This window comes from Schistocerca americana, chromosome 8, assembly GCF_021461395.2.
Source record: "Schistocerca americana isolate TAMUIC-IGC-003095 chromosome 8, iqSchAmer2.1, whole genome shotgun sequence".
NCBI classification, from domain to species: domain Eukaryota; kingdom Metazoa; phylum Arthropoda; class Insecta; order Orthoptera; family Acrididae; genus Schistocerca; species Schistocerca americana.
Window position 1 is genome coordinate 369,806,940 of NC_060126.1, and position 23,128 is coordinate 369,830,067.

The 23,128-nt window shown below is 44.6% G+C and overlaps 1 protein-coding gene and 1 non-coding gene across 2 annotated transcripts in view; one reads left to right on the forward strand and one right to left on the reverse strand.

The window, feature by feature from the left end:
• The window catches only part of LOC124545856, a 1,204,377-nt gene that overhangs the window by 796,883 nt on the left and 384,366 nt on the right, over nt 1–23,128 (reverse strand). The window contains exon 3 of the mRNA XM_047124814.1: nt 17,925–18,010. Within this exon, the coding sequence (XP_046980770.1) occupies nt 17,925–18,010 (86 nt within the window). The remainder of the gene's footprint in view (nt 1–17,924; nt 18,011–23,128) is intronic.
• Nucleotides 11,879–11,961, forward strand: Trnap-ugg. Its single transcript has one exon. It is a non-coding gene; the product is annotated as a tRNA-Pro (tRNA).

The window sequence follows — 23,128 nt, forward strand, 5'->3', positions numbered from 1 at the left end:
CCTAAGGACAAACACACACACCCATGCCTGAGGGAGGACTCGAACCTCTGGCGCACAGTCCAGGACTGCAGCGCCTGAGACCGCTCGGCTAATCCCGCACGGCTACGACTAACACAAACCACCAACCTGACGATGGCTGAACACAAAATTGGGCGAAACGGTGGAGGATTTTTCAACCATGATGCGTTCACGTATCGAAAACAATGCTACAGAAAGTGACCGAAGCAGCAAACGCTTGCACTCATTTGCCACTTCCTTGTAACGTCTTTTATGCCAGCAAAATACAGTCAACACACTTTACACGCCAGGTTACGCCTCATGCGGCACTTGGAAGGACTTGATCGTCTTCGGCGAGAGAAGATGGAAAAGCAGGCGCGAGGGTGGCCGTGTCGGTAGTGCCAGGCGCTGGGAGAACAGACGTTCCGCGGTCTGCCGTCGCCAGCACGGGAAGCCTGCCACGGGGACAGGAGTCAGCTGCGCCAGCGAGGCACTGGCAGGGAAGGCAAGCGGCGACAGCTGCGGCCGGCTCAGGAGGGGCCTGTCAGCGCCTCGCGGACCTCCTACAGCCAGAGTAACGAGCCTTCCGGCCGCGGATCAGCGGGCGCCGTGTGACGACGCAAATCCCGCGTCTCCTCTCACAGGCACCGATACACACCGCTGGCGGACGTGCATATTTCCTACACGACGCACTTTTCTTCTCCAGTGGGCATTTAATGTCAATATTTAATTTGGCAAGACCGCACAGCACGCTGCCATCATCAGTTAAGTCCCATGAGATTTCACACACATTCGAACATTTTTGCCATCATCAGGTAAACACTGCGCCGTTCTCCACAATAGAATACCAATTTCGTTATCAACATACCCGAGTATTTCCATAGCATTTCGGTAATACTGAAACGTCCCCTTAGAAAAAATTAATGAATTACTGTGCTGATAAACCTCTTACATTATTTGCTTATCAAACAGCTGAGCAAAACTGAACGTACTCAGACATTACTCTCTTTACGTATTCTGATCAACACTAAACTGACACACAATAATTTTAGCGCAATGCAATCTGACTTTTAATAATCCCTACAAAAGAATGATGGCCCTGACTAACAATAACCTATACCTTTCATGAATCACTTACCTCACAAAAATCTTCGTTACTCAAACTACTGCGATACAGCGAGCGCCACTACTGCCAGCTAAAGAAAAGATTCAAACTACTGAAGTCGCTAACTACTGATAGGCATAGTTAGCAAATGAAAGATTTTGATAAAGAACAAACGATGTATTTACCTTAACAGTGTTCTAAAGTCATAATATATATCAGTTCATGACATCCAGTCTTACAAATTTACTGTCTGATGGACACACGTCCAGATCATCCGCTCCCAAAACTTCGCCGTCTCTCTCCCCACATCAACCACTGCTGGCGGCTCACCTCCAACTGCGCAACGCTACGCGCTGTTAAAATCAAACTGCCCAACACTACAATGGCGAATATTGCAACAATGCCGACCAGCCTCAGACTCCACACAGCACAGTCAGTGATTTTCATACAGAGCGCTACATGGCGTTACCAGCATAAAAACCTAAACAGCCTACTTGCAATACCAAATCAAATCTAAATAGACAGCCGCGCGGGATTAGCCGACCGGTCTCAGGCGCTGCAGTCCTGGACTGTGCGGCTGGTCCCGGCGGAGGTTCGAGTCCTCCCTCGGGCATGGGTGTGTGTGTTTGCCCTTAGGATAATTTAGGTTAAGTAGTGTGTAAGCTTAGGGACTGATGACCTTGGCAGTTAAGTCCCATAAGAGTTGTCACACATTTGAACATTTTCTAAATAGACACACATTTTCTTTTCGTTCTCGGAGCTTGCTTGACGCAGCGCGAAACACAATTACGCACCATATTGCTCCGTAGATGTATTCGGGAACTTTTATTGCTCGATCCGTCTTAATTGCCTGGACTGCTACATTCTAAGCAAGGGTTTCCTACCTCAATAACAACCAAGAGACAGAGGTTGAAAATAACGCTTCAGTTGTAAATTTCTTTTATTACTACACGACAGGTTTCGGGCTCTCATAAGCCCATCTTCAGGTCTCGCAACTGTGCTGTGGTCCCTGAGCGCCGCGGGGGACGTGTACTAGGCGCGGTTTGCTACCTATGAGTGCATAGCAGGGAGTGAACAACTGAAGCGGTATTTTCTATCTCTAGTATAACGCTCAGTTCCGGATGTTCTCCAACAGGATTGTTTGCAAGAGACAGAGTTAACGTTGTGACAACTCCTATGCTACTAATAAAAGCACCAAAGCTATAGTGGATGGACAAAAATATGGAAAAATTGCGACAAATGCATGTTTGAACATAAATGTAGCTGCTAGCCAGGCCCGCAAGTTGCGCTGTTGCATCTGACCACACACGGCGCACGTACAATGTACTCAACACGCTGCAGGGGTCAGTTGCGGTAGGAACAGTGTTCTGTGTAGCTGGGAGTCCATTATGTTGAAACTAACGCTGGGTAAATTGTTGGTGCTGGCATGGTGGGTGCTTTTGTAATCAAGGCAGCCAAAATGTTTGGTGTTTCAAGAGGCGCCGATCAAAGTTTTATACCGCATACAAGGAAAGCGGAAAAACACCATACGTTAAAACACAACGCGGACGGAAGAGTGTGTCGAGTGATCGTGACAGACGGTCATTGAAGAGGATTGTCAGGAAAAGTAAGTAACTACAGAATTCAATGTCGCACTCGCGAACCCTATCAGATACAAAACAACCAGAAAGCTCGCTCTCGTTCGCTATTTTACAAGGTTTTGAACGCCTCTATGTCAGACGGCAAAAGGAAACGAAGCAAACGTGTTCCAGGAGAAGCTAGTGAAATAGCTGTACTAGCGGCAGTGCACCATAACCCACGGATAAGCGCCCGGCAATTACACCGCGATTCCAGTATGTCAGTAGGTAGATTAGTCACAATACTGCATCGCCGTAGGTGTCATCCATATGAATGGGCATGCCAACAAATGCAAACGACCCCCATCCCCCCCTCCTCCCCACGTTCTTTGCCGTGGTACTATTTTCCGTTGAGTCTACATTCACAAATCATGGTAGCGTTAACCGGCGTAACACGCATTACTGCAATGAAGACAATTGCCACTGGTTACGGCAAGTTGACCGCCAACGTCCTTGGTCGCTTAACTTATGGTGTAGCGCCATGCGGAACAAAGTCATTGGCCCCGTGTTTTAACGACGGCACGTTGAATGGACGCAAATATCGAACTTTTTCGTACAGATTTGGGTGTCCCACAGGATCTGTTTTAACTGATGATGAGATAAATATAGTTAGTGTTTTAATACTTTATATGGTGGTCGGACTTCTCCCCAAAACATTGGGTGTGAAGTTTTAATGTGTGATGGTGCACCTGGGCAACACAACCCTAAGTAACCCAGCCACAGTTGTGTGTCCCCTTTTTAACCGTGTCTGTACTGGTATTCTTGAGTTTGTTTAGTTATTCTGCTGTTCAAAAATGGCTCTGAGCACTATGCGACTTAACTTCTGAGGTCATCAGTCGCCTAGAACTTAGAACTAATTAAACCTAACTAACCTAAGGACATCACACACATCCATGCCCGAGGCAGGATTCGAACCTGCGACCGTAGCGGTCACGCGGTTCCAGACTGAAGCGCCTTAAACCGCACGGCCACACCGGCCGGCATATTCTGCTGTGTTTTGTCTGACTCTTACTGATGGTATTTTATGACGTTCACCATATCAGCGTTATCTATACAATTGTTGTGTGCGGATACATCGTGGTTTTACAATTTATTGTGTTTTTTATCAGATTTTCACCACACTCGTCTGTATTGAGTTCAAACAAGAGCGCAGATTCTCTTGCTGTTTAGCGCCATAACCCATCATCATCATCATCATTGTCTGCCACCGTGGTTACTGCACTGATGTCGCTTTACACGCCACGAATAAAAATCAGTCTGAAAACTCTTTGGACGACGTCGACATCGACGTCATTCGAAACGGGAGCTGAAATCCAGACCACTGTCAGCGTCAGAAGTGGTGTTACACAGTATAAGCGTGTTGTCTCGTGGGGATGACTTGTTCACTTTTCTTTTGTAATGCCGTGCGCTTAGTTTATTATTTACTATCACTGTGTCTCCCTGTGGTCAACCTAAAATTGTACTTGAACGCGTGATCCCCCATCGTATCTCATGCTCGACCTACGATCGCTCCAGAAAGACTTGCCCGCTGCCCTCTCAATCGTCGCTTGCAATAACACTAAACCCGGCCGTACACGAGTTGCTGTCTGCGCCGCTAAGGAGTGGCGGCCATTAAAGTAGGCAGCTGAAATGCGAGGACTTCCTCTCGTCGCGGCCCTTGTGTTCTAGCCGCCGCGGGTCGGGCACGGCCGGCAGTAAAACAGCCCAATGTCGCCGCCAAGGCAGCGCCAGCGCCAGGAAATCCGACAGCGTTACGACGTCGTCAACGAGAGAGAGAGAGAGAGAGAGAGAGAGAGAGAGAGAGAGAGAGAGAGACCGACCGGCGATGTCCTGCCATGAAGAGATTTCTCTTCAAGTAGCCACTTTATCCGTTCAGAACAGCGCTTTACAACATCAGCCTACACGTCTCACCGTAATAACTGGAAAACCAACAGCATGGGGCAGTAACTGATGATACTTTTTTTCTATGCACATAAGGCTGTGGTCCAAGGCGTAATTCCCTGCCTAACGTTTCGTCTTCAGATGAGTGGGACATCAAGAGAGATGTAAAAATAGGTTATAGAAATTCAAAAACACGGAAAAGTTTTAACAGAAAATAAGGATTGAAATTAGAAAAGTTGTGATCTTTAGTGCTAAATGAAATAAATAGCACCAGCTCTTCCCCACTGTAAGTTCCATAGCAAGATACTATACTGCAGCGCCTGCGCTGTTCTAACGTACTTTTTGCAATGTCCTTCAGACATTGTGAGATACGAAAGTTTGGGTCGGTCTGGGGAGCACGCACGGGTGGCCGAGGCGCTCAAGACGACCACTCCTGTCAAGCGTCAAGAGTTGGAGTCCCAGACCGATACAAATTTTCATTGTCACGAATACATAATGTAGCCAGAGTTCAGCCATACTCGAAATGCAAATATGATTCTTATATTCCACAACACACGTCGGCGCGACTCTGCGATCTTAGACAGTGGTCTAATGTAAGAACCGACTGTTGGGTGGATACATCTAGACAGTTCGCTTTGCTTAGCTTGTTGTTGTTGTGGTCTTCAGTCCTGAGACTGGTTTGATGCAGCTCTCCATGCTACTCTATCCTGTGCAAGCTTTTTCATCTCCCAGTACCTACTGCAACCTACATCCTTCTGAATCTGCTTAGTGTATTCATCTCTTGGTCTCCCTCTACGATTTTTACCCTCCACGCTGCCCTCCAATACTAGATTGGTGATCCCTTGATGCCTCAGAACATGTCCTACCAACCGATCCCTTCTTCTGGTCAAGTTGTGCCACAAACTTCTCTTCTCCCCAATCCTATTCAATACTTCCTCATTAGTTATGTGATCTACCCATCTAAGCTTACATTTTCAAATCGTCCACGTAAGTCATAGAACAACATCCATTACGTTTGAACGCTAGCCACATAGCTGAGTGCAACATATGGTTTTTTTTTATAATGTTGCACTCGGTCACACCCACCCACCGACACAAACACACACACACACACACACACACACACACACACACACACATACACAAACGCGCGCCCGCTATGTGGCCAGCGTTCACACGTAACGGATGTGGTTGGTTTGAAAATGGGCTAAAGAAGTCAGAAACTAATAATCAGTTAATAAAAACAAACTTCTGCGGAACTTTGACGGATTTTAGGGTTTCGTACCTCATTCGATACTCTGCCTCGTGATGACTGGGTGTTGTGTGATGTCCTTAGGTTAGTTAGGTTTAAGTAGTTCTAAGTTCTAGGGGACTGATGACCATAGATGTTAAGTCCCATAGTGCTCAGAGCCATTTGAACCTCATTCGATAAAAATGGAACCCTTACAGAATTACTTTGTTGTCTGTCTGTCTGTCCAACTGTTAATCCCCCATTTTCTCAGGAACGGGTGGATCAATCAAGTTGAAATTTATGTCACATACTAAGGTCTACGATCTTGGCGATGCAAAATAAAAATTAAGCTTCTACGTAATGGCAATCAAAAGATATGGCCACTTATGTCGCATATTTTGATACTCGCAAACTCACTCATCAAAATATATAGGACACTTCCTGTTGACCTAGAAACATAAAATTTAACAAGAAGCGATGTTTCTCAGCACAAGTAAACGAAAAAATCCGAAATTTCTTAATCTGAAGTTATATCACACGAATAAAGTATATTTTTTGTCATTCTCGTAAGTTGTGGAATCCCGGGAACAGACATTTGCCAGTGTCGATGTAGATAACAGGCAAAAATGGTCGAGACAGTCGATTCGCGGGAAAGATGAACTACCCTCATACGTAAATAAGTTTGTACGGTATCATTGGTGCGCCATGCCTGCTCGCACTAATGAGGATATTTACAGTTTTGTCGAATTAATTTTCTGTTTATGTGGCGTAATAGTGGCAGCACAGTGGTGGTCCTGGCTCGCTCAACAGGTGGCGCTAAAATTCGCAAACAGTTCTTTCGCTGTGGCCAACAAGGCGCCCAGTACATCTTGAGAACCTCAGCTAGCGCCACCGAAGTCGAGGAGGAAGCGACATAGTGGCTGATACAGAACCACACAGGGGACAGCGCCCGGGGCAACAGTAGCAGGAGACGGGTCAGCCACCGCGGAGGAGGCTTCGCTGCCGGCGGCGCGCCGTCTGGGCCAGCGGTGGCCGCCGAGTTTGGGAGACATCACGGCGGGCGCCGCGCCGACTGAGCGAGGGAGTCGCTTCCCGTGCCTGCAGGAGCCTGGCGCGGTAGTGCCCGTGTCCTAGGGTGTGTTTCCCTGTAATTAATATTCTTCGAGGGAATCTTGTGTCCCCACAGAAACCGCCGTTCAATTGACAACCGTCTCCCTTATAGAAGGTTCCATTGACTTAACTGAAAGGGATATTGCGTGGTAATTTCACGGTAAAAGAATTAGATGAATTTCATTTAGTTTTGTAGTGCTCATGGATCATATTCCCTATTAATACTATTGCCGTGTCACCTCGTTTCCATCTGCGTGTTTCTTTTTCTAAACTATTTCTTAGTGACACATGCCGAGTTTGAACGACATTGCAAGCGTATTGTCATATCGCTGGGTTGGTTGCGGATTATCTTTGCGAGCGGCTGCTTTTGCAGAGTCGAGCACGGGACAAGGAGCTGCTATGTTATGTTGTGTTGTGGGTAGCTCTGCATGGGAAAAGCATTATTATGGAAGTCCAAGTGTGGCTGCAAGTGCAATTACTGTGAAGTAATGAGATATGGAAGTGAATTCAGTGAAAAGTGCCTAAAGAAGTAATTAAAAACGAGCATTGCCGCCGATAACGTATTTGAGTATCCGCCCGTTTGCGTATCGTACTGTACAACATCAATCATCCGCGCTGTGTTCGGCCTCCCAGAAAGAACTAATGTGAATCAGTAAAATAGTTTACCACAAAGGAGAGCAATCAAGTGCCAGTGTCTTGTAGCGAGCGCGATGAAGATGATGATGATGTTCGGTTTGTGGGGCGCTCAACTGCGCGGTCATCAGCGTCCGCACAAAGTCCCAATTGTTACACAGTCCACTTTGTTTCACAGTCCACTCTAGCCACTGTCACAAATGATGATGAAATGGTGAGGACAACACAAACACCCCGTCCCCTGGCAGAAAAAAAATCCCCAACCCGGTCCGGAATCGCACCCGGGACCGCGTGATCCAGAGGCAGCAACTCTAGCTCTTTTTTTTCTATATTTTGTTCTTTGTTGTTCTTTGCATTTGGTCTGGGCGGACGTCACAAGATATCCGTTCAAGTTGACAAGTTGATCGTTGATTCCTTTACTCACTTTTTTTTTATTACAGAGGGCTACCGCCTGTCTGGTCGAACACGCTGAGCTACAGTGCCGGCTCCACTACACCAAGCGCTGCGGACATAGCGAGCGAGAGAGCATGCGTTCGGTCATCGCGTTTCCACATCATCAACAATGAGCCGCGTCGCGACGGTTATGCGCACGCTCGTACAAGTGAGAACTGTGAACTGTAGATTAACTATTATGTACAGTGTCATATTACTATAAGTGTCAAGAAGGACTGGTATCAGATACCTGTGTGTAAGTGACAAGCGTAAGAACTTTCATTCGACCATTCGGCTTCCGCATCATCAACAATCACCCGCGTTGTGTCTGTTAAGCGTACGCTCGTCCAAGTGATAATTGTGGATAGATAATCATCATCATGGCCTATGTATCTATCGCCGAGGGTTCGGCCAGAGTAAGACTGTGAAACACGTGTGGCGGCGTGAGGTACAATAGAACAGACATTAACAACGTCGAGAATATTGTACTGTACCTCTCATCGAATCAGCAAGAGTGTTATTGGCATCAACACTTACGACTTAGAGTGTAAACAGTGCAACTTGCGATTTTCTTATCGTCTCAGAATATAATTGTTCGTACCAGACATAGCCGGCCGTGGTGGCCGAGCGGTTCTAGGCGCTTCAGTCCAAAACCGCCCGACTGCTACGGTCGCAGGTTCGAATCCTGCCTCGGGCATGGATATGTGTGATGTCTTTAGGTTAGTTAGGTTTACGTAGTTCTAAGCCTTGGGGACTGATGACGTCAGATGTTACGTCCCATAGTGCTCTGAGCCATACCAGACATAGGACAGTGTTGTGTTTAGTGGCTCCCCTAAACCCGCTTGCATATTTATATACATAATTCCAGGCAAGCCAGCAGCGGTGTGGTATGGAAATAATACGACCGCCGCGGCAGTACGAGGTACGTGGCGTGGACAGGGAGCACAGTCAAAGCGATAACAGTTTAAGGGTTCCCCACCAGTTGCATCGCTGGGCGTGTTACAACATATCTTTTGAAGAAATGCAGCTGTTAACCCCATGCTTATGTTTGGGACATTATTAAGTTGCTAGGATTTTAACCGTTGAGCATGCTGTTAACTGTTATTTAAATTATTGCTAAATTTGCTTAGTTACTGCTCCAAGTCTTGCTCTGGAGAGAGATGCGAATATAATTGTATTTTGTTCGTTTCTCATAAATTGCGCTGCTAACCGAAAGATAACAACATTATGCCCTCACAACAACCAGTCCTACCCCCCACGATCCCAACGCCGCCAACCCTATTGTATCGGGGCCAGGGATTTTCTCTGCCTCGTGATGACTGAGTGTTGTGTGATGTCCTTAGGTTAGTTAGGTTTAAGTAGTTCTAAGTTCTAGGGGACTGATGACCATAGCTGTAAAGTCCCACAGTGCTCAGAGCCATTTGAACCCTATTGTATGTATCCAAGTACACGCCTGTAGCCTTACACAATACAGTACTGTAGCATGTGGCTAGAGCAGCAAAAACAAGATGGCACAGCCCACCGCTAAATGGGTGGTTCAAGGAGAATAAAGCCGCAGCAACTACTGCTGACTAATATGCACGTCTGAAGGAACAGACACTATTAATGATCCAGAGCAGTATAAAATACTTCGGAATTTATTCGCTAACTGTGAATTCCTTGATATAAACGGTATTGGGTACGGATCTACTACTCAATAGTGACATATGAAAATTTACTCTGAACCTGGACTCTAACCCGGCAAAAACTTTCCAATGTCAGTATACAGCAGAAAGAGGCAACGACCCAACCAGCATCGGGCAAGGTGATGTTGAGTACTTTTTTTTGTGGGATTGGGGGATGTTTAAGGGGGACTAAACTTTTTTTTTTTTTTTTTTTTTGTGACTTCGCGGTTTGCTGCCAACAGATTATGCTCCTACGTGGTAAACTATCAAACCAGCATACTGCCGCAGTCTCCTGACGAATTTAGGGGAGGCTAGCAAGACGAAGCACTGCTGGAAGTAGCACAAAAGTCGATTTTTCTCCAAAACAACGCCCCAGCTAATTCTGTACAGCACAGAATTACACACTCTGCTTATTCGAGCTATTATATTTTCCATCATTCTCCGTATTCCACACAAGCGACACCCAATGACTTCTTCATTTTTCCTTGGATGAAGAATCCATATTTGTCCGCCATTTCCAGAATGTTGAAGTGATTTTCGACGTTTTCTGAACATCAAAAATGAAAACTTCTGCAACCAAGGTCTCCTCCAAGTCATCCCTCGTATGGTAAATATGTAGAGAAGGACTCTCAGAAAGTTTCATGGCCTTGATTTTTCAAGGTGATTACCGCTTTCGTCTAAATATAAATTCAGGTCGCTCGCTCGTATTCACCTGTATGTGCAAGTTAATCTCAGGAACTGCTACATGGATTTTGATCCGGTTTTGATTAATAGTTAGAGAGAGTCACGAGGAAGGTTTTCGCGCCTAATTTATAAGTATTTCGTACATATTATATGAATTGTGATGAATTAAAGTTAAGCTGTGAAAATGATACCTCTGTCACCTAGAGAAGAGCCACCATGACTCGAGGGTACAGCAACGTCTCGAGAATGCAACAAACAGGATTTATCAGGTGGTCTGGCCATAGAGCGTGTGGCTGGCAACCCAAGGTTTTGGGTTCGTATCCTGGTTGAGTCATTTTTTTACTCTGCCTTTTAACGTACTATTAATTTCGGACTGCGAATTTCCGCTTCCCTCAGATCAGCGATCGCAATTTTCACTCTTAATTCAATGCAAATTCTTCTAATCATGGGGAATGAGTTGCTCAATTCTGAAGCATTGTAATAAATATGATCAATAGTGAAAAGATAGCCACCACATCACCACTCTGTAATGTGAGACTTACTATTTGAACAAAATCATATTTTTTTTAAACAATCGTTTCCCTATAATTGTTTGAGAAAAATTTCTTAGCGAAAAAACATGCGAATCCAACACATGTGATGGTTTATTTTTTATAAAACAACTAACACGTTTTCTGAAAAACTTCTTCAGCAACTTTGCTTCGTTTGCACACTGTACGTCCTTTCAGTAGCGCAGCAGACGACTGAGCTTGAAGTTTTCCTCCTTCCTTGGATAAAAACTAGATGTGGACACGATTCTTTGCAGGACACGGCGAAGAAGTCTGCCATGAAGCGTCTGCGACAAAGCACTGTGGTAATGCGTCTCAACGGTTCATCAAATTGCTTACTAAACTACACAAGACGAGTGCTGTACACGAGCTAAATATGTATATCACGAGCGTGTTTTTTTTTTCTCTCTCAAGAAAAGTCTTGATCACAATTTATTTATTACGGTGACCGGTTTCGACCACTACTGTGGCCATCTTCAGACCAATGAGTAAGAACCTCCCTCTGCTGGACACTACAGTAGTGATTCTCCAGCAGGAGGTGGTTCTTACTCATTGGTCTGAAGATGACCACAAAAGTGGTCGAAACCGGTCACCATAATAAATAAATTGTGATCAAGACTGTCTTTGATAGTAAATATGTGAAACACATTGATCACTGTCACTCCCATAATGTATTCAAAAGTAACGAGCGTTTTTATTTGTGCCACTTCAGCCAGCCTCAGACACACATTACCCATGATTCGCATTCATTGTTTACATCGGTTGTAAACATATTACTTACATCACGATGTGCTACTGTTATTGCCATGAGATGTCACTCCAAACGCCAATTCAATGTGGGACACCCAACATTCATACCTCTAGAGAACTTTCCTGCTGTGCGCTGCTTTCATCGCGTGAGAGTTATATGAAATTGATGATATTCAGTTACTTAACGATGTTCTCTGAAATGTATTCATAACCCTACGCAGTAGCCGGCCGGGGTGGCCGAGTGGTTCTAGGCGCTACAGTCTGGAACCGCGCGACCGTACGGTCGCAGGTTCGAATCCTGCCTCCGGCATGGATGTGTGTGCTGTCCTTAGGTTAGTTAGGTTTAAGTAGTTCTAAGTTCTAGGAGACTGATGACCACAGCAGTTAAGTCCCATAGTGCTCAGAGCCATTTGAACCTACGCAGTAGCCCGTAAACAAAATCCGCTATGCCACGCAAGTCGTCTGTTCATAGGTACTTAATGCTAACCCTGCGAATCCGAGTCGGGTCGTTAGTGTAGACCATTACTAACCCTGGTATAACATGATTTCACTCTTAGTCTGTCGGTATCAGGGAATAAAAGGGGAACCCCGCGATCTTACCTTCTGTAAAAAAAAAAAAAAAAAAAAAAAAAAAAAAAAAAAAAAAAAAAAAAAAAAAAAAAAGGTATTGATAGAGTTCGATACTACCTTCGATTGACTTAATTTTATTGTACTCGGTGGTTGAGCGGATGTCATATCCCAAGTTTGACGGTTCGATCCAAGGTCCTGGGATTTGGTTATCCTTTCGCTAACGTTTTCCTTTACGCCTCGGTATGTTCAGCGCACGTGAAAATAATATTTGGTTTTACTATGGCTTGGATTCGTATTTAATGTCACTACGGCATTGCTCTGCGGTGGCGCTCGTCTCGCATGCATCCGGTTCACATTCTGCTGCTGGAAAATCTTTTCGCCACCAGTATTTTGACGGTAGATGGTGTAAAGGGCTTGTAACACTAAAAGTGGTGGCTCGTCCGTCGTATGGAGACGTTAAATTCGGCGGACCCTTTGGATATATTCGACAGGAGTTAAACCATATGACGGCAACGGATCTCACTCACTCTCTTCTCGCATTATCACGTAACACATACACGGCACTACTCTCTACAGACATTCATTGCCTATACTCGTCACAACATTCACCACGAGAATAGGGGCCTTTTTGCGCGGAGGAACAAAACTCTTTCTGATAAGCTGCCTGATCCCTCCACTGGATGTCTCCCAGCCAACAATGTCATACGACTCTTTCTCCTTGTTTGGTCGTTACTAAATAGCTGGATGGGATAAATAACTTTTCTTGTGGAATGAAGGCAAGAGCATACCATGTCCAGGAGAAAAACGTTTCTCTGTTCAAACCAACCATTGCGTTGAGGACAACATGCGTACAATATTTCATTATGCTGAGCAGTATTCCTTTTAAAATATATTATGTCACTGAATTACGATATTACGGTATATTCTCTACGACCACTGTATACAGGGAAGCTACCACATGAATCAGAATCAGAGAACGCCTGTAGTGTAGACTGCACGCAAGCCAATGGCGCCTTGTTGGTTGCCGCTACTTGTAGGCGTGTAACAGCGGGCGAGTGCACTGGAGAAGTTTAGACAACTATACCGCATCACTTACTATGAATTCATTTCAACAACGGAGTGATGTCTGACATATGAATTCTTTAGCTACGTCTATTTTTGTACAATGTGTTTTGGCTGATACACAGCGCTGACGCTTTTGACGATTCACACTCAGCAGGATGAAAAGAGTTACTCGCAAACTTTGCTAGTTAGGTGCGCTTTTGGAAATACGGAAACACAAACAATGGTGAATCTTTCAAATATTGTAGTTAAGTATGCCAGGAGACTCGTGGCACATCGGAAAGAAAGTAAGCTGCGTAGCGGAGGGTATTTAGAGTTTCTGCCGATCGTTCGTGTATTTTCAAGCCGAAGAATGTCTACGTGAGACATCCTTCAAATTCTCTTCATTTTCCTTAAGGAGAGCCATGTTTTGCACTTAAATAAATGACACTCATCGTGCGGAATGCACACATTTACCTTAACCGACGTTGTCTGGATTTCACACATTCCATTAACGGTATCATTTTATTCAATATTGAGTAATAACGGTTTGAGTTGTCGTACAATGGAGATACATGAAAAAACAGGTACGGAAATCAATAAAATATCGTACTATAATTACAGTCGTTCTCGAAACAAAAGCGTAACTAACTACAGGATTATACCCCTTCGCTCATGAAATAGCTCAAGTTGTTCATTCTGGCCTATTATTCCACGCAGACTGATTTAATGTGCTACCAGTTCTAAATTATACGACTATCCACTCTCTGACATTCTTAATGTAACATGAGCAGAAGCACCACGATGGTATAATATGTAGATCGTACTTTCCTAACCAGTGATTCGGTGGCGGAAATCTCTCTCAATTTTTACCATTCTCGCCATTTCTTTGTTTCGTGATTACTTGCTTCAGTAAATTCATTTAACTAACTGATGAAACAAGCTGTTCCTCAAATTATGACACAACTACCGAAATGCATTGACGCAGATGGTGCAATATGTCAAAACTCGCCATAGCAGTTTTTTACTTCTCTGGAGAAAATAACACTGACAGTATATTTAAACGATACCTTAATTTTAGTCATTTACGTTTGGTGTGTAGTTTATGCTTTCCCATGACATTTTGACAATTCTCCAGATTGGGTTCCTCACGTCTGTCGAGCACAGACCTCTGATATCGTTTAAGTTTCCCATTGACGTGTGATAGCTGCAAAGTTCGGAATCTGCAGTGCTCTAGGACAGGGTGGGAAATATTTTTGGCTAAGGGGCCACTTTGTGGGAGCAGAGGTTAGTGCAGGGGCGGACCTTTTAAAATGATTGCATGCATTAGTTAACTCTGCATTTCAGAAAAGGTATAATTTCTTACATAAAAACCTGGATTGTCTTGTTGTGCCGCAAAAAAACCATTAGTGGGCCGCTGTTTGCTCACACCTGCTCTAGAAACTCTCTGTTTCTCTTAGTGTTAGAGGAGAACACATCCAAAGGAAACTACACTAAATCTGTGGAAGGATTTACTAAGAAACAAACTTTCAATAACTTTACGACTGTAGGTTGTCACAGACAGAACGGACGGCTCAGGCTAGATCGTGTTTAGTGGCCAGGGTAACGATTCCAGCGTAACACCCACAAAACGACGTAAAACGTAATGGGAATTTGGTATCAGAACAAATCGTACCTAGCACAGTAAATACTGATAGAAAAGTAACTGGTATGCGAAATAGCTGTTTTCAGTTAGAGGCTTTTCCACAATCGCTGTAGAATGGATATAATTAAAATACTTCCTTGATTGTCACAATACTTATTTATTTTATTTACAAGGCGAATGGAGGCCAAACAGTTGAGGACACGAAGGAAACGAAATGTTACCGCATTTCTATACGCGTAGAAACGATGGCGCCTGGACAATGACAGCACCGATTCGATATTTCATTACAATGCGTATCGCTGTCCCCAACCTACTCGTCATGCCGACTTCAGTTCTCCACCTGACGAAAACCCTCAGCCTTGAAATACGTCACGAATAAAATGAATGAATACTGCTTCCGCCAACGTCATACTTTCTGCAGTCTAGTAGTAATAAAATCTTTTCTGTTCGTTGTGCACAACTTTGATATTATTTAGAAATTCCATCGTGCAGCATGGTGATTGCTACTGAAAGTATACTTTAACAATCGAACCGTTCCAAACACCATTTTCTCTGCTTACAATTTCAGTCGATTTTTTGAAACAGCTATTTTTTTAACGTCACTATTCAAATTTAAGTCTTGCTATGTTTGACCGAGACCAGTCGCTTATTAAAAAATGCTTTTGAAAGATCTCTGTTGGATTCCTTTCATGTTAATTTCTTAAAACTGTTGTCATTTACGGCATGCATTCCACTTCTAAATGTACTGTGGTGTTTCTGACTATCTGGGAGGAGAATGAGTAGTGAAACGTGTTACTTTTACACATAAACAAGAACGATCTGTCACGCTACTACACAGTTTATATGTAATTCATGTCTCACAGTCTCATACGGAACCTACATCCGCTTTCTTTTATATACTGTATATGATAAGATACTGTCATCCCCCTTCCCTTCTGTGTGAGAGGATGAATGAGAAAATGTATTTCTAGTTGAATGCTTGATGGTAGCAGAGAGGTTTCTGTTCTTAGTATGGTCCTGTCCGTCCCTTGTCATGTTGGTATAGGAAGCTGCCTCTCTGGTCACTTCCGTTTGTATCTGTTAAGCACGCTCGGTAGGAGCCCAGGTCAGTCTGTCCGCGGCGAGCGTCTGAAGTGGTAAGATCTCCGGCTAAGCGTGTGTCTGCTAAGTCCGTAGGGCAATGGATTTCTTAAGTTCAGCCTAACTGAAAATTTAATCACCTTTATTTCAGGTTTGGATCTAAAATATCTAATGTTATCTTAAATTGCAACACAGTGTATTTCGAGTGTGAAGTTCAGAATATCTTCCAGTAGTTGCTTTGTCACTACTTTGTGAGTAAAGTGGAACCACGTGGAACCAGTAACTCTAACTAAGATCATCAACCTTAAATGCGAATGTGCGTGAGATTATAACATCTCGTCTTGACAATATTTTTCAATATAGCAACTTTTCTTTATGTTCAACCCACGTGGAGTGTACTTTGTGAGACCAGCACCACGTGCTTATACAATTGTTTGACCCATCAGGTTAATGGTAAGACGACATTAACCAGTTCGAGGTTTTTCTTTTGTAAATTGCGTTTCGATGTAATTTATTTTAACTATCAAAATTATTGTGGAGTTACACTCTTTCTGTAAGCCAAGTTGACCACGTGAAGCATGTGGTGTAATCATCAAAGAAGCCCTCAGCTATTCTTTTCGGGAAGATTTCACAGAGAGTTAGTATGAATTTAGTATACCAGTGTGTGGGCGGGCAGGATTGCGCTACGAACGTAACTTCTTCGGGTGAAAATTGAATCGGTTGGTTGTGGTTAATTTCCTCTTGCATATGTTCCAACGTTCTTCGTGTGTTATTTTATGAATGCAGTGTTGTATGCAGTCTCCCAATCTTGGCTCCATATTTGATGTGATCCGTAAGATTACAAACTCACATTTTCACAATCCTAAATAAGGCACCAGTTTAGTTATGAATCAAGTTTAATATGCTGACATTTTAACGGTACAATGATCAATGTTAAAATAAATGTCTAAATATAAACTGATTTATTTCTTTTGATTTACCGGTTGTCGTAAGATGAGTACTAAAAGATTATAATTAATGTTAGTCTGGTTGGGAATTTGGTAAGCTAGACTGGATACCTGGTGAAACAGTTGCTCAGTAATGCAAGGATAACTTCCCCAGATAGCTCACAGCTTTTAACCCGCTTTTATTATGTTGAATATCAGCACCGCTTTCAGAACAAATTAATGCAACAACATTACACTTTTAAAAGCCATTTACAGTCGTAACGCCTTTGGTTAGAGTGCACACAAAAAGCCTACCTGTTAGTAGTTGCACGGACGGCAGACAGAGGGGGGAGGGGAGGACGCTAGCGATGGGTGCTCCCTTGTGAACGGCCACCTCGCCGTAGGGGAAGTGCGCACACAAACAGCTGAGGCCACCGCTTATCTCGTTTAGCTTTTAAGCTGTTGCTAGCGAGTGTGCAACTGATAAAAATAAAAGGTTATGTCAGTATCTCCAATAAATTAGACGTTCAAAACGAACTAGAGTACCGAAAGAGCAATAGTTGAATAAACAGAGAATCAACTGAAGCAAAAAAATGTCTAACTACTTGCTGCAGATACGAAACTTCATAAAACAAGGCAACTGAGGCAGTTGCCCGTTTGGAACAATGGCGAGGACTCGCCCAGCGCTTGTGAGCTACGCCTTCCTGCGTCACTGTCACAACAAAGCCTCTTGTATAAAATCGTTTAGTGTAACAATAGTTTGTCGGCAGCGCATTGGGAGACGGAGTAACGGTGATGTTACATCGTACGAAGTAGCGTCAGCTCGGCAGACAACGGATCGCTTTGCGCCGAATGTGCAGGAGCGCCGTCAACGGGGAGGCGAGCGTCGCTTCCGCTGCTGCCCGCCAGGTGTCCAGCGGCGGCTGCAGGCCGGCCAGGGACAGTGCCGGGCCCGCGTACAGAGAGACAGACAAAACAAACAGACAGGCTAGGGCTGGTGCTCGTACTCACCGCCAGACGTGCGGCGTGAAGCCGGGGCACTTCTCCTGGCACTCGAGACACGGCTGGCCCTCGTCCACCTCCTGCACCAGCACGCCCTGCAACACGAGAGGAGAGCGATCCTGTCAGAGCTGGTGCGGTTCCAGGGAAGGGGGATCGCACTTTGTTACTTGCAAACTCCTCCCTTCAAATGTAACTTGCCGTTACCGTTACTTTTGATCAGTCACAGATGTCCAAGATTTAAAAAAAAAGCAATAACACATTACTATAACATTAAAACATCCAAATAAATAAAAAAGAAATGTTAGTTTCTTCAGAATTGTGTATCACCGAAAGTTCTTCACCGATTCCTTTGCAATTTTGACAAGGCGTTGCATTTTTGTGTACCTGGTGGAGCGCCATAAGGTATATACATATGCAATATATACATACATAACAAATTAAAACGTAGTATATCTACACACCTCATGGCGCTCCAGAACATATATGAAAACAAACTTGTATTAAAATGCAACGTCGTGTCAAAATTTCATAGGAAACGGTTAGGTACTTTCAGAGCTTTACTATTTTCTACAAACGAACTTTTACATATAAATAAAAATGTAAATGTTCGTTTGTTCAGAATATTAACTCTCCAAATGTTCTTCACAGAAAGATTCGAAATTTTGACATATTTGCATTCAAATATGTGCATATGTTTATATGCCAGTTTTCTTAATGTATGCAAGATATTAATAAATATGTAATATATATATTACATATATGTAAAAGTTCGTTTCTAGAAAATAGTAAATGTCTGAAAGTATTTTATGTATATCCCCTTTATATAGAAAAGTGTTAAAATACCGTTTTAAGAGATCTAAATTTCAAAAACTTCCCCCGGAACTTCACAGAATTGGAATATATGTATATATATATATATTGCTTGATTTGTAAAAAAATAGTTTCCAATACTGTGAAGTTCCGGGGGAAGTTTTTGAAATTTAGATCTCTTTAAACGTTATTTTAACACTTTTCGTAGAATTTTAGAAGTGTGAAAGTAGCATTTGTTTCATATCGCTTCAACCGCAGAAGTTATATCGTATCACTTCTCAAAATTTGGAGTTCTGATTTTTTTTTCTTCGTCAGAGGTACCAATATGGCATACCGGTGCGTACAGTGAATCGTTGTTAGTAAACAGAGAAGTTCTGTTTATGGCTTTTCGGTTTATGATTAAATGGTTCAAATGGATCTGAGCATTATGGCACTTAATATCTGTGGTCATCAGTCCCCTAGAACGTAGAACAACTTAAACCTAACTTACCTAAGGACATCACACATACCCATGTCCGAGGTATGATTCGAACCTGCGACCGTAGCGGTCGCGCGGTTCCATACTGAAGAGCCTAGAACCGCTAGTAGAGAATCTGAATTTGTAATAACAATAAACATGGCTCAAGGGTAGAGAGAGGGGAGAAGAGAAGATGGATATAGAAGCGGAGTCGGAGGTGATAACCAGAGAGAGGCGGTAGGATGAAATGGAGGGGGTGGGGTAGGAGAAGTGGACGTGCAGAGGATGAGGAGAAGATGGACATCGGGAGGGGGGCGGGGGTGGGGGGGAAGAAGGACGACACGGAGAAAGAGAGGGTGGGAGGAGGATGACACGGACGGGGGGAGGAGAGGGTGATTAGAGCATGTGTTAAATCCCATGAGTACTTGAAACGTGTGCTTTCTCTTTTATTTCTTTTCCGTTTAACGACTGAGCGTGACCAGAAACAGATAGTTTTGTAATATATACATCGATGCTTACTACATTTTCAGTTCAGATAAAAACATCATCTGTCAAAAATACCTGTGCAACGCAGTTGTTGCAGGAACTACGAGATCAACGAACATTCACAACCATCATTATTAATTGTTCCGGCCTACAGTAAGGGCCGGCACGACGGTCAAAAATATCACAGCAGAGAGGGCTGTGAAGACGTCAGCCAGTAATACGCTGACCGACTCCTCTCTACGACGACACCCGAGATAGCGGCGGTCTCGAGACGAAGAGAACATAAGTGCCGCTCCGCCGAGTTGAAGAGAAGCCGTCCTACGAACGCTACAGCAGTGTCTTAGGAAGTGTATTATTTCACTTGCATCACGATTTGTATACACTGAAGAGTTTGCTTATGTTTGTCTGTCGCCCTTGGCTCGCGACACGTCTGTATATCACAAAGTTAAGTACTGTAATCATTTCCTTTTGTAATGAACTTCATTAATACAATTTGCTTGAATACTTGTCTATCGATCCGAGAAGCAGGTTTCCTATGCACCCCATATTCAAATGGTTCAAATGGCTCTGAGCACTATGGGACTTAACTTCTAAGGTCATCAGTCCCCTAGAACTTAGAACTACTTAAACCTAACTAACCTAAGGACATCACACACATCCAGCCCGAGGCAGGATTTGAACCTGCGACCGTAGCGGTCGCGCGGTTCCAGACTGTAGCGCCTAGAACCGCTCGGCCACCACGGCCGGCACCCCATATTCGACCAGTAGGCACGGCACAACAGAAATATTTCAAATAGCTGTGAGATTGTGAACACAATTCTGAAAACTGCAGTTATGCGAAAATATAAAATGAGGGAATCCTTTCAGTCATTTCCACCTACATTCTAAGAAAGTTCATCTTTCTGTTATCTTGGCGCTCTAGACGCTGCAGCGACGTCAGCTTCTGATCCACCGTCATGCTGTGCGAAACCACTGATCACAGGTTTTCTGGAACTTCAGATGCCCTGTCATGACGACGTGAGCGGTACCTTGACTGATGCCCAACACTTAGGTCCCGAGTTCGAGTCTCGGTCCGGTACACAGTTTTAATCTACCAAGAAGTTTCACATCAGCGAACTCTCCGCTGCAGAGTGAAAATCTCATTCTGGAAACATCTCCCACCGTGCGCCGTCGGTCACTTCTGGCGGCGGCATCCCATCGCAGCCGTGACAGAAGCCAAAAAACGGCTCTGAGCACTATGCGACTTAACTTCTCAGGTCATCAGTCCCCTACAACTTAGAACTACTTAAACCTAACTAACCTAACGACATCACACACACCCATGCCCGAGGCAGGATTCGAACCTGCGACCGTAGCGGTCACGCGGTTCCAGACTGTAGCGCCTAGAACCGCTCGGCCACCCCGGCAGGCTGGCAGAAGCAGCTCCTTACACTGCAGACAAGGCTGGTATCACGGTTTTCCTTCTCGTCATTGTAAATAGCAGGTTCATTTCGAGAAAAGGCAGTTAACACGGAGAAAAGTGTGATTAAGATTTGATTTGTCGCTGCGACTTAAAATTCAGTCCAGTTATTTTTTCTGACATACGATTCTTCATCGGTACTACGCCTTGCTCAACGAAGTTAACGAACAAGATTTATCACTTTTGTGACAAGCTCTCCAATCATTCTCGAAAAACAGTTTTCTTCAATAAATACCCACGAGGAGCCGTGTAGCTCTCCTCTCACAAGGACAGCGCACCTGTTTGTCATCACAGATTTCGTCCTAATTTATAGAACATGCAGGACTTTGTCAGATACAGTAATGGAAATCAGTTTAAAGGCAGGTATCCTACGAAAGTAGTATACCATGTTTGAAGCATACATGTGTCGAATTTTTATATATATATATATATATATATATATATATATATACTCCTGGAAATGGAAAAAAGAACACATTGACACCGGTGTGTCAGAACCACCGTACTTGCTCCGGACACTGCGAGAGGGCTGTACAAGCAATGATCACACGCACGGCACAGCGGACACACCAGGAACCGCGGTGTTGGCCGTCGAATGGCGCTAGCTGCGCAGCATTTGTGCACCGCCGCCGTCTGTGTCAGCCAGTTTGCCGTGGCATACGGAGCTCCATCGCAGTCTTTAACACTGGTAGCATGCCGCGACAGCGTGGACGTGAACCGTATGTGCAGTTGACGGACTTTGAGCGAGGGCGTATAGTGGGCATGCGGGAGGCCGGGTGGACGTACCGCCGAATTGCTCAACACGTGGGGCGTGAGGTGTCCACAGTACATCGATGTTGTCGCCAGTGGTCGGCGGAAGGTGCACGTGCCCGTCGACCTGGGACCGGACCGCAGCGACGCACGGATGCACGCCAAGACCGTAGGATCCTACGCAGTGCCGTAGGGGACCGCACCGCCACTTCCTAGCAAATTAGGGACACTGTTGCTCCTGGGGTATCGGCGAGGACCATTCGCAACCGTCTCCATGAAGCTGGGCTACGGTCCCGCACACCGTTAGGCCGTCTTCCGCTCACGCCCCAACATCGTGCAGCCCGCCTCCAGTGGTGTCGCGACAGGCGTGAATGGAGGGACGAATGGAGACGTGTCGTCTTCAGTGATGAGAGTCGCTTCTGCCTTGGTGCCAATGATGGTCGTATGCGTGTTTGGCGCCGTGCAGGTGAGCGCCACAATCAGGGCTGCATACGACCGAGGCACACAGGGCCAACACCCGGCATCATGGTGTGGGGAGCGATCTCCTACACTGGCCGTACACCACTGGTGATCGTCGAGGGGACACTGAATAGTGCACGGTACATCCAAACCGTCATCGAACCCATCGTTCTACCATTCCTAGACCGGCAAGGGAACTTGCTGTTCCAACAGGACAATGCACGTCCGCATGTATCCCGTGCCACCCAACGTGCTCTAGAAGGTGTAAGTCAACTGCCCTGGCCAGCAAGATTTCCGGATCTGTCCCCCATTGAGCATGTTTGGGACTGGATGAAGCGTCGTTTCACGCGGTCTGCACGTCCAGCACGAACGCTGGTCCAACTGAGGCGCCAGGTGGAAATGGCATGGCAAGCCGTTCCACAGGACTACATCCAGCATCTCTACGATCGTCTCCATGGGAGAATAGCAGCCTGCATTGCTGCGAAAGGTGGATATACACTGTACTAGTGCCGACATTGTGCATGCTCTGTTGCCTGTGTCTATGTGCCTGTGGTTCTGTCAGTGTGATCATGTGATGTATCTGACCCCAGGAATGTGTCAATAAAGTTTCCCCTTCCTGGGACAATGAATTCACGGTGTTCTTATTTCAATTTCCAGGAGTGTATATATATATCCTTTATATATTACATATTTATTTGTGTCTATATTAAGAAAATTGGTATATAAACACATGCACATATTTGAATGCAACGATGTGTCAAAATTTAGAAGTTTTCTGTGAAGAATATTTGG